This window comes from Poecilia latipinna, unplaced genomic scaffold (assembly GCF_001443285.1).
Source record: "Poecilia latipinna isolate Pla-1442-1.1 unplaced genomic scaffold, P_latipinna-1.0 Scaffold2166, whole genome shotgun sequence".
In the NCBI taxonomy this organism is placed as follows: domain Eukaryota; kingdom Metazoa; phylum Chordata; class Actinopteri; order Cyprinodontiformes; family Poeciliidae; genus Poecilia; species Poecilia latipinna.
Window position 1 is genome coordinate 56,431 of NW_015114782.1, and position 17,107 is coordinate 73,537.

The window sequence follows — 17,107 nt, forward strand, 5'->3', positions numbered from 1 at the left end:
GGTTTTGGAGTGGATGTGCAGATTGATCCTCTGATCTTTTGAATTTTCTCTGAAAGGAAACTGGAAAACTTGTTTCCTTTCAGAGGAAGGGAATCTACTATATTTGGAGTCGTGAAAAGTCAAATTTGTGAATTTGACAAAACAAATGCAAAGGAATGTCAAATCAGCATAATTTAGTCAAATCTGTTAAAATAAGGGGGCAAAACCTGGTCTTTCAAAAACAATATTTCATACATTGTTACATTAACCTTTAACAGATTTAAGATTTTTAAAAAAAAATTTTTACTGGAAGGGTAGAAATTTTCAGATGCCATTCCCTTAAAAACATATTTGGCAACTCAAACACTCTCACTGTCCACAAATTGTTGTCTTTAGTGAGCAACATGACCAGAAATAAAGGGAGAGCAGTGGGGACATCGTGATAAAGAAACTCCAAATGAAAACAGAGTTAGTCGCCTTCTGTACGGTCACAGCAATACTGTCACAATGTCCACTTTTTCTATTGTAGTCTTAGAGCAGAGAAATTTATCATGTTTTATTTAGCCTGAGACTCAAACTAAAGTTTAGTTATCCTCATTCAGATCCTTGAATTCAATTCTAGGATTTCTTCAAGACTAACAAGTTCAGTCAATGCTCTTACCCGCCATATTTCCAGAAGGTGTCGTAGCCACAGATGTCAACATTTCAGTAAAACTTCCATCTTTCATCTCAACGTCTCCAGGAACCTGTTGAAGAAAAAATAAATAAATAAATAAATAAATAAAAGAGTATTGACATCAGGATACAAGAGGAAGGGTTGTTGTGATATTCAGGTAAACAAATGTCAAAAATGCAAGTCAAAACTGTTTGAATATGCATTTGTGTAAGAAAGAAATGATGTTCCCCAAACCACACAACTGTCCCAAAGGTTTGTGTCAAAGCTGAAAGAATGTAAAATCCTGAAGAGGTGATCTTTTTTTTTTTTTTTAAGTTTTATTGACCTTTATTTGATAATGGATCGACAGGAAAGTGAGTAAAAAAGAAGGGGGAAGACATACGGCAAAGGTCACCAGGCCGAGAAGCGAACCTGCGACTAAAGCCACCATATGTGGGTTGTGCTTAAACCCCTTCACTACCACATCACCCAAGAGGTGACCTTTTTAAATCCAACTTGATGTGCATCACTCCACATTTTACCCACGTGTTAAAAGTGCAAAAGGTGGCCAGTCAGTGAAGTTACATTTAAATCACAGACTCACATCCCACGGCTGAATGGGAGGCCAACAAAATGTCCTTTTAGACACAGGAACCCATGAGGAGGGGGAAGAGCAGCCAGCAGGAGGCCCTCCCTTTTAATGGTTTAATAAAGTAATACAGAAAGCAAATGTTAAGAGTCAACCACAAACGCAGCAAGCAAATTTCTAAAAATAAACAGTAAAAAAGATAGAGGAAAGTGCTATAAAGTGTGTTAATGGTCATTTAATAGAATCAGAAAAGGCTTTTGGTGAAAAACTCAACTGAAAGTTTGTTAAAATGGATCAATTAAAGGAGTAAAGCTTCCAAACAGGTTCAATCAAACCCATAAACTATAATTTAAATAAAATTACTCCTGATAAATGGGACTGAAGCCGCAAACCCACCTGAGTTATTGAGGAATCTGAGCTGCATCTTTTCAGCCAAGCGTTCTTACTGATTGGCTGGAAAGGCAGCTGGTTTAACTCCAGCTCCCGTTCCTGATTAAAAGGAAAATAATAAAAGCTAGAAAAACATTCAGATTCTGCCAACAAGCCTTTATAACTTCATTATTCAGACTGCCAGTCCTTTTATGATGAAAAACAGGCAAACTCAAACATCAAAGACGTACAGACAGACCCAGTATCTGCAGCAGCAGTAGAACTGACCTGGCGTATGATGGAAGCCTGTTTGGAGCTGGGCGTCGTTGTGCACTGCAGTTTCTGCTGAATGCCAGACACGAAGCCAGAGCGGGGCCGTAGGCAGGAGCTGGCAGGGCTCGGTGTTTGGGTGGTGTCGGCCTGAGAGGCTGGTGCCTTAAAACGCTCCAGCCGTTGATGAAATTCTTCCTCACCTGGAAAAATAATAATAAAAGCAGCCAAGATGCTGACTCTTGACCAATGTTTCAAATAAATAGTTACTTAGCCTACAAAACTGCTTCAAAAAACACTTTCTTTGGTTTAAACCATTTCCAAAATAATATTCAGAGCATTTATAATTCACTTTTATTCATTTATTTGACATTCTTATTGACCTGGCAATAAAACAACCCCATTTTCTAAGAAAGCAGTGATGCAATTAGTTCTGCTTTCTTTACTTATAAAAATTAAAAAGAAATAATTTCCCCCAGAGCACAGAGATAATACTTCCTCTACAGACGAGTGTAAAGGTGTGATCTCATTTGCATCCTTACCGAGAAGATGCTCACCGACACCCTTGCTGGAAACCGATGGGCCTTCATTTCCCGGATGAGAGAAAGAACGCTGTGCAAAAAAACCTAAAAACAAAACATTCACCATTACGAAGTGCAGTGTGATGCCAGCATTACCACAACAATTCAGCAACATCTTGACAAATATCATCAACATATCTTTCTATAATTACAGTCAGACTTGATTCCAACAGGAAATCATCAGTAATAATTGAAGGCAGATGTGATTTTTATTCGTGATTCAATCTAAGGTTGGAGTTTACGTAAGCAACATAAGCGTGCCAACGTCAGCAGTTCTAGATGAAGTTACCGTCTTTTCTCTGGGTGAGCAGCTGGACTCGTGAACGGACCGACGGGATCACTGGTGTGTCCGGTTTTGCCTGGAACTCCGCTAGGCGTCCAGATGAGGACGGCTCAGGACTCCGGTTCTCCTGTCCAGCCGCTTCCAGACGCCGCCGCTTCAGTCCATCTTTTACATCTGAAACAGCAAAAACAAATGCTTGCTAAAGATTGGCACAGTACAAATATAAAGACTCGGTTCTTAACGTTGTAGTAAATGGTGTCAAAAGCACACCTGCTGCAGGGACATTGTTGTCTTCAGTGTCTGACAGAGGCCTCTTTAGAGTGACATTGCTGCCATTTTCCTGCCCAGCTTCCATGATGAACTAAAAACAGACACAAAAACAACCATGTCGAAGGTTTTCTTCTCTCCAAATATGAAAGCAGAGTCAACTATAACAAAACACACATTAAACAACTTTGCTTAAAAAGTTTCATTCAGTACTTTTCCAGTTGCTAAACAATGCAAAATCATAACATACAATCAGATGTTGACACATGAACACAGATCAAAAAAGCAATTGCATCAATCTCACCACACTGACAGCTTTTTGAGGTTATCAGAGGTTAGCTTAGCTTGAAGAACAGACCATGTGGTACTCAGCTGTTTATATACAACATATCTGTTGATGTTCAATAAAAACAAACCCTCAATTGTTCAAATTAGACTTAAAATATATTTTTATGAAACATAACTACATACAGTAAACACAGAAGACCTTTGTGGAAGGAGACGTGACAAGGCCCAGTTCAAAGCGCTCAGACTCGCTGCAGGTAAATTTCAAATGAAACGCAGGTAAAAACAGGTAGCTAGTTCTGCTGTTAGCTGCTCCGCTAGGTGACTCACACAGTTTTCAAGCCAACACAAGAAACCTAAACAAAACTAAGTGGCAACTGTTTTAACTAACTTTAGGTTGACAAAATATAATATCAAGAGTTGGACTTTCAACATTAACAGATGTTGTGTGTTTAAACCGAGCTATCTTATTTACTGTCGGCCATCATAACGTTAGCTTAGCTTCGAGTTGACATTATAAGCGAAAAAAAGCTTGAATTTCTCAACATAAGAGCCAGCTTAGTTGTTAGTGTGTTACCTGAGAATATGCCTAAAAAGCTTATATACTATTCAGGTCAAACCTAGGTTGCATTAAGTTGAGAAAACAGCCTCCTTGTCGTCAGGTGTTGCAGCGTCCTTCTCCAACTTTGAATTTCAGCGGGTCCTCTGACGTCAGCGGAGCGTACAAATGGACTCTTCCTCCTACCGTAATATACTGACAATCCGCGCAGCTCGACGTTTTGTCATCAAACAATGTCGGAGACCTGTATTTCATTACATAACAATTAAACAAGCAATTCAAATCAATGTTTTACTGTTATGTACACGAAAAAGGAACATCAGTACTGCAATAACATTGGAATCAGAGGTCCAAGCTATTGCACTGTACTAAAATAAACTATATTGCCTCACCAGCAGTCGCTGAGCTCTGCAGAGGCCTGATGAGAAGCTCATTTGATTCAGGTGTGCTGGGAAAGAGATGCATCTAAAAACTGCTGGATGCAGCTCTCGAGGAATGGGCGTGGGCACACCTTATGTATTAGTATACATAATAAAATAAGTATTAAATAACTTCGCTGTCGATTTTGGATAAAGACTCGGATGGAAACAGAGATACTCTTCATTTGATTACTATTTTTCTCTCATATTTCCACCTATTTTCCATCTAACCTAATCTAGACATGATTCTACTCTGTATAAAAACTTCCGTTTCAAACCACTGAAGGTGTGATATGCTTCAGCTTTACAGATTCAATTTCCATGAAAACACAAAGACAAATGCTGAGCAAAGTCCTTCTGGAAGATCTTTATCTCTGCAACCCAGTGGTCAGTGACTTCAGTGGTCAGTGACTTTAGTGATGTTGTGAAACTGAGCAGCACCAGTTTAACTTTTTCTCCTCTGTGGAATGGATTTTTTTTTAACCATTAACTATTCTATGAACAGGATTTATAAGCGTAGCAGAGCTCAGTCACAATCATAGCAAAACGAGAAGCAACAGGACATCATCGCCTTCATCATCTTCCACCAACAGCATCATGAAGACTCTCTGCCTGTCCGTAGGAATGCTGCTGCTCATCGCCTGCTGTTGCGACGCCAGGCGTGAGTGATCTCTGTTTGATCTTTAATTTGAACACATTTGATATTTTCATACTGACTCGTTTTGCTTTCCTCACAGCTCAGGGAGTACAGTTCAACACAGGTCCTGTAACCTGTTGTGACCAATTCAGCAACAACAGAGTACCAGCAAAAAGGATTGTGGACATAACAAAGACCCACAGCTCCTGCATAAAACAAGGATTCATGTGAGTTTGCTTTTTATTTTTTCAACAAAATTAAGAAACTGGACTTCAGGTGGAAAGAGGATAAAAACTTATTTCCTTTTGTTTTTATAATTTGCAGGGTAGAGACTGTGAAGGGACGACTGATCTGCTTCAGATCGTCCACTGGGTGGGTTGAGGAGGCTTACAATCGAATGATCAACTCTGAAGGCATCAATCTGCAACAATGAAGATCCTGAACTGTATTTATGTGCAATGCATTATGGAAATGCCTGTTGTTTTTGGAATAAATAAGCTTTAATTTGTTTTGTATTTAAATTAAACTTCAACAAGTGAATGCTCAGACATTTTTGACCTGGCGTTGTCTTTTGTGTCTTTTGTTAAACAACTTTATCTATCTATCTATCTATCTATCTATCTATCTATCTATCTATCTATCTATCTATCTATCTATCTATCTATCTATCTATCTATCTATCTATCGTATTGATCGGTTTAACTGTAGCATGGCTGCAGGGCTGAAAGTCCCTTTGAACAACGAGCTGCGACTTTCCTGCACTGACATAAGTGTGAAAGCTGCAATCTAAATATGTTGCGGCGACAGTCTTATCTCTGATCTCATCTCGCAGCAGAGATGAGATCAAAGTTTCCCTCATCTCTCTGTTTGCAAACAGATTTGCATAGACAGAGGAACTGAATCATGGTGCGTTTCCACACAGAACTTTTCAGTTTATATTAATAATCCAGCAGCCATTGAAACTGTGAACTCTGACTTTCTAATTTTAAAAATAACATTGTGTCTGGCCATAGCTTTCTTAGAATTACATGCAGACCCACTATAATATGGAAATTTTTACAGTCATAAACCAGACAATGACTAATGCCCTGACTTAAGTTTTCGTTTTTAAAGGGCTAGTACACCTACTCAAAAATAAATAGGAGATAGATTATTTTAAGCATTTAAAATAATTCCCTTTTAGTGATTTCAGACAGATAGACTGGGTAGATATAAAATTTATTTGATTTAAAGAAGCTATCTAAACAAACCTATATCAAACTTATATTAAAATGAAATTGGTTTCCTAATTAGTACTGCCACCCTTGTAATCTGAGTAAATCTGAGTAACTTAAATCTGATGTTCTCGGCACTCATTTATAGATTATTTATAGTTGCATGTGCAGGCTTGTTATTTTATTTATTTACTTACATATTTATTTTATTCATATATATAAGTTCTTATACATAAAAATGTATATATTTATATAATACATTTTATTGCTTGTGGTTATGTTTGTACTATTAATATTTAACAATTTGGATGGAGTAGCTTGTTGACCGATAAACAATTTCCCCTTAAGGATCAATAAAGTATATTCTATTCTATTTTATTTTATTTTATTTTATTTTATTTTATTTTATTTTATTTTATTTTATTTTATTTTATTTTACTTTACTTTACTTTACTTTACTTTACTTTACTTTACTTTAATTTAATTTAATTTAATTTAATTTAATTTTATTCATGGCAATAATAATAGCATCAAATGCTGGTGATGACTGATATTGAGTCTTTTACTGTGCATAAACTTTGACCCACTTTTTGTTGCAGAATTGTTTCATTTCAGCCACATTGAAATGAAATGATATTACTTTTGGACTAGATTTAAGGCTGGACTTTGACTAGGCCTCTCCAAACATACATTTATTTTTTTCTTTCCAACAAAAATGGAGTTACTGCTGCTCTTTGGATTGTTGTTCTTCTGCCTAATCTTAGTGTTTCAGCTTGAGGTCACAAACTGATGTCAGAATATTCTCCATCAGGACTTTCTGGTAGATGGCAGCATTCACGGTTCTTGATGTTCGTTTTCGTTTTATGCCAGATGTAACAGGACTTGCATCTTCCAAAAAGTTAGCCTTTTATCTTGTCAATCCTCAAAACATCGTTACCATCATCAGGATATATATATATATATTCTTTTGACCTAAGTGATCTTTTTGGTCAAACCCCTTTTGAATCCCAAAACCTTAGAAATGTGCCTAGATTGACGTCAATTATTTTGTGTTTGACACAAAATAATGTAAAATAATAACCTTCAACCTCAAACAGTTTTCCATTTACGTTCAAGAACTTTAATACATTCCTTTCAGCTCATGTCACTATGATCCTGTGCTCCACGATGGAGATATAAGATACCCAAGAAAGTAATAAAAGGTCAAGGGTCAGTGAAATATCATATATTTTTTTAAAGGTTTTGGTTGGCTCTTGTGGACTTTATTTGAAAGTAGAGGGTAAAGACACACAGCAAATGTCACGAGCCTGGGAATTGAACCTGTGACCACCACTATGATGACTAAGGGCTCAATACGTGGATTGTGCGTTGCCCCGGCGCCACCACAGCACCCCTGATACTTTGACTCTGCCACAGCCTCCACAGTGAGCACTCAACTTCGGTTAACTTGGATTTGGACGGGGCGGTGATACAAAGTGTTGCTGAATTTGCACAAGACCGAAAGCCATTAAAAATCAACCAATGGGTTCAAATAAAGTGGCATCTAGACGTGATTCTGCTCTGTATAAAAACGTCGGTTTCAAAATACTGAAGGTGTGATATACTTCATCTTTACAGATACAGCTTCCAGGAAAAATACAAAGACAAATGCTGAGTAAAGTGTCATGCCAGATCTTTATCTCTGCAACCCATCTGTGGTCAGTGACTTTGGTGACGTTGTGAAACTGAGCAGCAGCGGTTTAACTTTTTCTCCCCTGTGAAATGGATTCTTTTTTTAACCATTAAGAATTTTTTTGCAGGCAATTTTAGATTGGAAAAATTGCCACCTCAAAAAAAAAAAAAAAAATTTCGGTTTCCCCATTGAACAGGATTTATAAGCGTAGCAGAGCTCAGTCACAATCATAGCAAAACGAGAAGCAACAGGACATCATCGCCTTCATCATCTTCCACCAACAGCATCATGAAGACTCTCTGCCTGTCCGTAGGAATGCTGCTGCTCATCGCCTGCTGCTGCGACGCCATGCGTGAGTGATCTCTGTTTGATCTTTAATTTGAACACATTTGATATTTTCATACTGACTCGTTTTGCTTTCCTCACAGCTCAGGGAGTACAGTTCAACACAGGTCCTGTAACCTGTTGTGACCAATTCAGCAACAACAGAGTACCAGCAAAAAGGATTGTGGACATAACAAAGACCCACAGCTCCTGCATAAAACAAGGATTCATGTGAGTTTGCTTTTTATTTTTTCAACAAGACGTAGAAACTGGATTTCAGGTGCAAAGAGGATAAAAACTGATTTCTTTTTTTGATTTTTCAATTTGCAGAGTAGAGACTGTGAAGGGACGACTGATCTGCTTCAGATCGTCCACTGGGTGGGTTGAGGAGGCTTACAATCGACTGATCAACTCTGAAGGCAGCGGCCAGCAAAAATGAAGATCCTGAACTGTATTTATGTGCAATGCATTATGGAAATGCCTGTTGTTTTTGGAATAAATAAGCTTTAATTTGTTTTGTATTTAAATAAACTTCAACAAGTGAATGCTCAGACATTTTTGACCTGGCGTTGTCTTTTGTGTCTTTTGCTGATGTTAAACTTTACAGTCAGTGTTTGAGTTTCTGACAACTACAACATGCGTTGGGAGGTAAATCTGGATTATCTGGAACCATTAAACGTATGGAGGGCAGGACTGGAAGAGCTGAGGGGAAACGAGAAATTGACACAGAATGAAAACAAATGAAAAACTGGGATCAGAAACTGAAAATCAAGAAAATCAAGTAAAGATCCAAAAAATTATGACAGCAAAGTCAACAAAATCCAAAAAGAAAAAAATCTGTCTACATTTATACATTAGACTGAAAAATATATATTTTCTCATGTTACAATGTGTGTTTTAGCCTGAGTTTGAGTGTTAAAATCACAACTAGCCATGATACATTAAGTTATAATATAAGGTCCTTTACAAAACTAACAGATCCCATAAATATACAGCTCTGGAAAAAATTAAGAGGCCATTTAAAATGATCAGTTTCTCTTATTTTTCTTCTCATAGGGTGTATGTTTGAGTAAAATGAAGACTTTTCATTTACACTATGAATTACTGACAGCATGTATTCGAAATTCCAAGCAAAAATTTTGTATTTAGTAACAGAAAATGAAAAATGATCAAAGAAACAAAACAGATGCAGTGATTTCAGAGCTCAAATAATGCATAAAAACCAAACTAATCCAAACCAATCCAAAACACAAGCTCATATTAATAAAAAAAATAAATAAAAAAAACACTAATGTTTTAAATCAGTGTTTAAATCAGGAAGAGTTCAGAAATCAATATTTTGGTGGAATAACCAGGAATTATAGCAAACATTTTGTTCAGATCCACGTGTTTGTGGTCTGAGTGAACTAGAAATGTTCAGATATCTGTTTATCAATGAGGAAATGATTTAACTGATTAAATCTAAAACTAAAACTGGGAACATAGAAGTCTGTGTTTATCAAACATTAAGGTTTTAACAGAACTTCTTCTCAGAAGAGGATTTGATGGCACCGATGGAAAACAACAAATTAACAATGTCAATTAAATCTTTTATTGAAAATCTGCTGAAAGTTTTCAGAAATTATGCAACATTTCTCATTTGTTGAGAAGAATTTATAGATTTATGTCTCCACTTTGCTGTTAAGTTACAATGAAACTTATATTCTGGATTTCTGGATTTCACGTCTGATGGGAGGTGGGGGGATTTACACACTGGAGACGTGGAAATAGTTTTGTCTGAAATGAGTTCTTTGATTATTTTATTGTTTTAAATCAGTGTGGAAAAATACAAATCTCTTTCTATTACAGCTGTATTGTAATTTCCTAATGTAGCCCTGGGGTTTGAGAACCACAAGACGTGGGGGTTTATGTCTTTTGATAGGTAACTGGGGTTAAGAATGGGTAAGGGAGTTACATAAATGTATATTTCGGTGATTTACCTATTGTAGAGTACGGAGAGGGATGAATTCCTATGTCTGAGAGTTACTGAGATTTACGAGGGGAAGTGAAGTGTACGGAGGGAAAGAAAGGAGAGAGAGAGAGGATTCTGGGAGAGGAGAGGAGAACGAGAGCAGAAGGAGAGAGGGGAGAAAAAAAAGAAAGAGGGATTGGAACAATACAGGAAACAAAAAATTCGTCTTAAACATAGTTGGTGAGTTACAAATAAGATTATACGCGGAGGATAGTTCACAATTGAGTAATGGGAAGTGTGGACCCGTTAATGAGGACTGCTACTAATTAGAGGACACTGCAGCGGAGCAGGTGTTTGGAGTAACGCAGCAAGACCGAAGCAGCGGTGACTTTGAGGACGTCGGCGGAGCGAGCCGGTTTCGTTTGGTCCACCCGGTTCCAACAAGAGGAAAAGTAACGAGGACTTCTGCGGTCGTTTCAGCGAACTCAAACATCAACAGGCGGCAACGGAAGCGTCAAAGGGTATTGGACTGTAAGTGTGAGAGTGAGGGCCCTGTGTGAGAAGGTGTGTGAAGTTATATGCTGAAATGGGAAGTTGGTGTAAGTTTAAGAACTGTTAATGTTTGTAAATGTATATAAGGGGTTATAGAGATTGATATGTGTTAAATTCCTACCACCGTTCAGGGTAGAAGAAGCCAGGTTAGTTTGTGTGTTGAAGATAAATAAGAAAAGCAACTTTGTGCGTGGATGTCTGGATTATTTTACTGGGAAGGTAACAGAATGACAACAGTAGTGGAGTAAATGCTACTCGTATGAGGTAAACCTGCGTGGTATCTACCTGAAAATCACGAACCCAAGTAGCCACCCCGCAAGTGAGTTAAAGTTCTGCCCTGAGAACAGGTGATGGAGCAGTGGGGTGCTACACTAACTAGCTATACATTTGCTTTTACATAAATGTCCTCCAATACTTTTTCTCCATTTTATCTCTTATTTTTAATGAAATGCTTCGACATGCTGTTTCTTTACTGTGGATTTGTGGTGAATGTCTTAAAAGTCTTGTTCATGTCACAAAGTAACAGAATCATAATAAAGTCAATAAAAATGTCAAAATATCTGTAGGAATATCATTTGGAAGCCACTTCAGAGGTAACATTGCACTTCCAAATAGTCCTTTTAGAAAGTTCCTAAAGATTAAACTCTTACATAGTAAAAAAGATACAACTGTGGTTAGACAAACGTACGTCTCAAACTGAAAGAGTGTTTGCAGACAGGACATGAGTTATAACAAGATCTAGAACGTTGTTGTGAGTAGGTTGTGTCACATGCTGAGTAAAAGACAAGGAAACATCTGAAAACTAAGAGGACAAAGAATCAGGCAGATTGTCAAGGAGAAAATCCAAATAAGTCATAGCAATAATTGTAGACGGACTCAGATTTAGTGAAACAGGACAATTTTAATGAAGAGAAAACACATTAAACAGCTTCATGGACATGGAATAACTAAAGCAAGGAGTATTTAAACAGGGGAGTCTGATTTGTGGATGGTACGCAGGAGAGCGGATCAACAAATGAGGAAAAAATGGTCAAAAGACCGGGAAAGTGAAACACTGAGGTAAAAGATTAACTAAAAACACAAAACACAGCAAAACCAAAAGATAAGATGTAATCATCCAGCAGATGATCACAACAGAACCAGAGAGTATTTGAACTGGGATGTCTGCTTAATGGCAAGTCTGAGATTGATTGACTCATGATTTTGTAACGTAATTTTGAAAGCATGTATAAACTGTAAAGTATTAAGGGTCTAACAATGTTACCATAAACTTTTTATCTCTTGTTTTACGATGCAGGATCTTTGTTGAGGTTCTGGGGATTTTAGAGTGTCAGCACACCTGAAAACGTTCTGTTCTCTCAGAGATGATCGAGAGATCTGCAGCGGTATTCTGCACGAACACACACCGCATCTGTTTCCACATTGAGATAAAAATCAGTGAGGTTTCCCTTGCACTGCACTTGCTGCAGAAAATGTATCCTAACATTTGACCTTGTCCCACTTAAAGAGATCAACATCAGAAAAGCCATTGGTTTGTTCCGATAGCATCGCAAGAAACTGCTGAGTTTTGATGCAGCCTGCAGGCCTTATCTTCACCAAAAATCACACCGGCTGCCCACTTTCAGAACAAGAGGTGGGTGAATCTAGGTCAAAGAAAAAAATTATATTTGACTTCTTTTGTTGAGTAATATTGTAAATGTCGAGATAAGACGAGAGCAGGTGGTAAAACCTGAAGTTTTATTTCACTTCAACAAATCAGAAACATTTTTAGTGAATGTAACTTTGATAAAACGTAATCTGATTTCATGAACATAATCCATATTCCACATCTTAGATTCATTTTTAGTTTATCTAAGCAGAAAGGTACATGGAAAGACTGATATATAAATGGAAGATTAGCTGGGGTCAAAGATTGTACTCAGAGCATCGGTACTTTCCCACAATCTTGGTTTTTAGATGTTATCAGAGCCGTAAAGCCGGAGCGAAGCAAACTACAACTTGCTACATGAGACAGAGAAACACCATGACAGCACCCACTCTCACCATATGTTGATTATTTGGTTGCAGAGATGATATGCTGTGTGTTATTTATAATCCAGCTTTACTGCTAATTCTGTTGAATGTTAGTTTTTCATTTGACCACGTCATCAGGACATAATCAGGACATATCTGAATAAAATCTTCTAGAGGACTCAATTTTCAAATGATGTGTGACTGACAAACACCAGAGTAGCTTCTGGGGTTCCACAGGGTTCTACACTGGGACCGCTGCTGTTCAGTCTTGAGACTCCTCAGGAGGAAGGATACTTCATAAAATGAATAACATGCTGGGCCACACTCAGCATCTCTTTCAGGAGACTGTAACAACACGATAGATAATCTTCAGTCAGAGGTGTCTTCAGAGCCGCTGCTATACTGACAGGTACAGGAGATTCTTTGTGTCTACCGCCATCAGTGTCCACATAAACCTCAGATACATTGAGTTTCAACAAAATGCAATTTCCTCTTTGCTTAATAAAGTATTTCTGAACTGAAATGAATAGAAACAAACATGCTTATATACTGTTGACACCATTTTCTTCTTTACAACTAATCATTTTTACGTTTAAAGGAATATTTTCCACCATGTGTTTTCCACTTTTCTGAGATCAAGTCGTTGGATTTAAGCCCCTGACACCAGCAGGATTGTCCAGCTTCTTGTGGGGATCCGTGTTCACATGGATATGTCGTCCCTCCAACGAGTTCTGGGTCTGGTCAGTGGGATTTCACAGAAAAATCTCCAGGATCCAGGTGACCAGGAACCCTTTTGGTCAGGGGTCAGAGGTCAGACCAAATCCATTGAGCCTTTTCAGTGAGGAGGAGATGGGCTTTAAGAGTCGTTAAATTGAGAGCTTCATTTCTTCACTCAGTTCCTTCTTCATCAAAACAACACTGCTGCAGAACTGACTCTAATCCTTCCAACTCCTGCTCCATTTTCATCATTAATAAACTAGACACCAAGACTCTTCCACTTGAGGCACAGACTGAATGGATGGATCAAAATCAGACAAAAATGTAATATTCAAGTATACTTTAAATTCAGTGACAATTTATCTGTCATGTTTAATTCCAGTAAAGGTAACAGGAAACACGTTGAGTCTAATTTCTTTCAATTAAAATTAATTATAATATCGGAGTCTGTAAACTGAAATCTGTGTCTCAGATTATTCTTTTAAACCTCAAGCAACCAAAAGTAAATACACAATCAGTGAGCAAACTGCTGTCTTTTCTTTTCCAGGATATAAAAAAAAAATCATGGAGATTAAAAACCTCTTTTTCAAGGGAGTCCTCACCAAAAGGCAGCAACAAATACAACACAGAAAAATAACAAGAAAAAAGAAAAATATCAAGCTATAAAAAACAGCTACATGTCATAAAATCAATTTGAAATGGTTTCTGCTGAAAACTGCTTTATGCTTGGTGTCAATAAAGCATCACATTCAGCTCAATGAAGGCCAGAAGACGTCTAACGAGGTCCACTTGGCATTAATTAGACATGAAACGGCAATAAATAAATATCATGTGAGACTTTTCACGCTGTTCACGCACAATTAATGTTCAAATTGGCTTCTAGGATAGACTTCTTTCCAAAAAGAACAAGGCAGCATGAATGTGGTTGGCTTAACCTGAATGAATAACAAAAGGAACAATGTTGTTTAAATAGACAAGCTCAAGATCACAGCGACAGTCAAGCACGGTGTTGGAGGGGTGATGATATGGGGTTTTATTCGACCTCCTTGAAGTCATTGAACATGAACTCCATGTGATAAGCCTCCTGGAGTCAAATGTAAAACTATTCGTCAACTGAAACGGATCATCAATAGAAGCGTAAACCCAGACAGCAGCAAACATGAAAAAAACAAAAACAAACACTAGTTAAGATATTGGAGTGGCCCTGTCAAAGTCCCAACCTAATCGAAAACCAGAGGTGGAGAGAATGTTTGCAAATCTCAGTAAAACAAACTGTTTTATCTCTTAGTAGCATTGATGGTACTAAAAGCTGTTAAATTGTAGGGTGAACTGACGGCCTTAAAAACTTTTCGCTGAAAAAGGCCGATTTTCACTTTGTGGAAAACGGACTCTGCTGTTCTTTACTCTAGTGTGCAGAAAGGATTTGCACGGTGGAAACAATCAGGAATAAACATTATGTAACTACACACTAGATGGAGATGCTGCGTACATCGGGTACTGAGGAAAAGGGTCACCACCAAATCCCCCAACTTCCTTTGGCCTGATTTCGAAGCAAAGTTCATCGACGGCTGGTGAATTCCAGAAGTTCCCATCCGCTCATGAATATGCAGATCTGAGCGCAATCAGGCTAATATAGGTCGAGGTTTCGAGGATGGATCATTTCAAACGTGCCACAACCTTTGAAGAGAAGTAAACATGAAGACTCTCACCGTGGGACTGCTGCTGCTGTTTGCCGTCTACTGCTGCAATGCGATGCGTAAGTCTGGCTCCTCTCTGCACCCCAACACACACGACGACCAGCAAACACTCACGGGTTTCTGCTGTTTTATTTATTTATTGATTCAAAAATTATTTTAGTGTGAAAGATAACCAGAGTGTAGACAAAATGCATATTTCAAAGAATGGTTTAATTTAAGGAGAAATGCTATACAAACCAATCTGGTCATATGTGAAAATGTAATTGCCAATTATCTGTGTCACTACTAATAAGTCTTTTATAGATTTTTTTAGTATGTTTATGCTGCAGAGATACTGTGGCGCAATCTCACTCACAGATTTGTTTAAAATCAGCCACAGTGAATCATTTTTGAGTGCCAACAACCTATATTATAATTCCAGACTTTGACTAGGCCACTCCAAAATCTTCATTTTGATTCATTGATAGCTTGGTCTCTCTGGATCATTGTTCTGAGTAATCCCAGTACTTGAGGTTGATCTCACAAAGTGATACATCAGACATTCTCCTTAAAGATTTTCAGTTTTTTTTTTCAGATTCTGCTTATTTATTTATTGTTTATTGCATTGTTCTCTGAGACTCTAAGTAGAACGGGTCACATCAGAGAAACAGAATACTTTGATTAATAAGTTGTTTTGGAAAGGAGGAAGTATATGCAGAAGTGAAGAAATTGATTGCACAGCTAAAAATTATCTCAAACGCTTTAAAATGGAAAAAACAAACAAAAAAAACAAAAACAAATGAAGAGCTTTGGATGGTGCTGAAGCAACTAGATGAAGCCAAGAAATTGAAAAGAAACATCAAATGCAAGTTTTAGTTTTACTGTTGGAAAAAGATTGTATGGCCTGGAGAACACGTTGACCTGAGGCAAAATAACATTTTTTAAGTGATTAAAGCAAGATTCTTTGTTTTGGGCCAAGCGATACAACACTGTATTCCAGTGGAATCACACTACAAAGAATGGTGGCTGTTGAATCACGGTACGGGGACGGCTCTCTTATTATGTCCTGTTTTTATACTTTCTACATACCAGGGATCGTTGGTTGCACATTAAATCGGCCAGCCGATAAATCGGTCAGTTTTCTTAATTTTGTGAGATCGGCAATCGATCGGTCGATACTTACACGTGAAGCCAATCTTATCTAATCTTATCTACTGGCAAAGGTTTTACTTTGCTGTGAGAGAGGTTTAGCTCACACACCAATCCACCAGGTCAAGTCTGCACATTTGTAGTTAACAATATTCACCCCACTGTTGCCAACTCGGCGACTTTCTTGCTATATTTATAATACATGCTATAATACATTTCCGACAAAATCATCTGTATCGGCCAAAATCGGAATCGGCAGGTCAGTTTTTTTTTTATAGATCTGTAATTGGAATGAGTACAACCCTATTTTGCATTCGTCAAAATGTCTGAAGATGTAATTTTCCCTCATATGCTGAATTAAGAAATGCTCTTAAAATAATTGATTTACTCCAAGCAAACCAGCATCAAATACCCAACCGTTGGGCAACATTAAAGTTTTATGTGGGGTTTGTTGCTAAAATCAAACATGCAGAGCCAAAACCAGGAAGTATCATTGGGAAAGCTTTCCAAACGTCCACGGTTGTAATACCTGTTCAGAGGAAGATCCTGACGCAAAAACGTTCTCACAAGTGGTGGTCATACAACTAATTTCACAGGAGACCTACATCTTCAAACATTTTCAAAACTTCCTCTTTTATAATCTAGAAAAGTCACAAATGGCATGTAGGAAGATGCAGTTTTCTAAAAAAAATTATTTTAGATTAAAAATTACAACCTGAGAACGGTCTCCATTTCCAGTCCATTAGGTCATAAATGTTGGTTTTAAGAGTTTTAATGAGTACATGTTTGCATCTGACTTGAGGAAACATTTTACTCACGGCATAAAACAACAAAAAACGCAGTTACAGGAGGTCATGATTTATCAGGGATTCTTGAGAATAGGGACAGAACAGGTCCTATGGATAAAGCACAATATTTGAATAAAATATATACAATATATATATAT

The 17,107-nt window shown here is 37.6% G+C and overlaps 4 protein-coding genes across 12 annotated transcripts in view; 3 read left to right on the plus strand and 1 right to left on the minus strand.

The window, feature by feature from the left end:
- anln2 (anillin, actin binding protein 2) overlaps positions 1–4,286 on the minus strand; it is a 17,559-nt gene extending 13,273 nt beyond the window's left edge. For 4 of the 8 annotated variants that reach the window (XM_015017624.1, XM_015017618.1, XM_015017622.1 and 1 more), the window contains exons 1-8: positions 4,230–4,286; positions 2,997–3,087; positions 2,733–2,900; positions 2,405–2,488; positions 1,881–2,065; positions 1,620–1,712; positions 1,239–1,328; positions 641–725 (exon numbers count right to left, since the gene is read on the minus strand). In XM_015017624.1, coding sequence (XP_014873110.1) covers positions 641–725; positions 1,239–1,328; positions 1,620–1,712; positions 1,881–2,065; positions 2,405–2,488; positions 2,733–2,900; positions 2,997–3,087; positions 4,230–4,271 — 838 coding nt within the window. In that variant the 5' untranslated portion in view covers positions 4,272–4,286. Of the gene's footprint in view, positions 1–640; positions 726–1,238; positions 1,329–1,619; positions 1,713–1,880; positions 2,066–2,404; positions 2,489–2,732; positions 2,901–2,996; positions 3,088–3,855; positions 4,195–4,229 lie in introns of those variants that run through there. The other 4 variants (XM_015017620.1, XM_015017619.1, XM_015017621.1 and 1 more) reach the window with 4 other exon arrangements.
- Positions 4,287–4,359: 73 nt separating this feature from the next.
- On the plus strand, positions 4,360–5,450 carry LOC106936541 (C-C motif chemokine 4-like). 2 transcript variants are annotated; one of them, XM_015017626.1, is made up of 4 exons: positions 4,360–4,659; positions 4,762–4,917; positions 4,994–5,120; positions 5,218–5,450. In XM_015017626.1, the coding sequence occupies exons 1-4, from the start codon at positions 4,578–4,580 to the stop codon at positions 5,324–5,326; spliced, it is 474 nt and encodes a 157-aa protein (XP_014873112.1). In that variant the 5' UTR covers positions 4,360–4,577; the 3' UTR covers positions 5,327–5,450. The 2 variants fall into 2 exon arrangements, with proteins under 2 accessions (XP_014873112.1, XP_014873111.1); XM_015017625.1 differs by having other exon boundaries at positions 4,372–4,643.
- Positions 5,451–7,958: 2,508 nt separating this feature from the next.
- Positions 7,959–8,656, plus strand: LOC106936536 (C-C motif chemokine 4-like). Its single transcript, XM_015017608.1, has 3 exons — positions 7,959–8,131; positions 8,208–8,334; positions 8,434–8,656. The coding sequence occupies exons 1-3, from the start codon at positions 8,068–8,070 to the stop codon at positions 8,540–8,542; spliced, it is 300 nt and encodes a 99-aa protein (XP_014873094.1). The 5' UTR covers positions 7,959–8,067; the 3' UTR covers positions 8,543–8,656.
- Positions 8,657–14,884: 6,228 nt separating this feature from the next.
- LOC106936537 (C-C motif chemokine 26-like) overlaps positions 14,885–17,107 on the plus strand; it is an 8,035-nt gene continuing 5,812 nt past the window's right edge. The window contains exon 1 of the mRNA XM_015017609.1: positions 14,885–15,092. Coding sequence (XP_014873095.1) covers positions 15,032–15,092 — 61 coding nt within the window. The 5' untranslated portion in view covers positions 14,885–15,031. The remainder of the gene's footprint in view (positions 15,093–17,107) is intronic.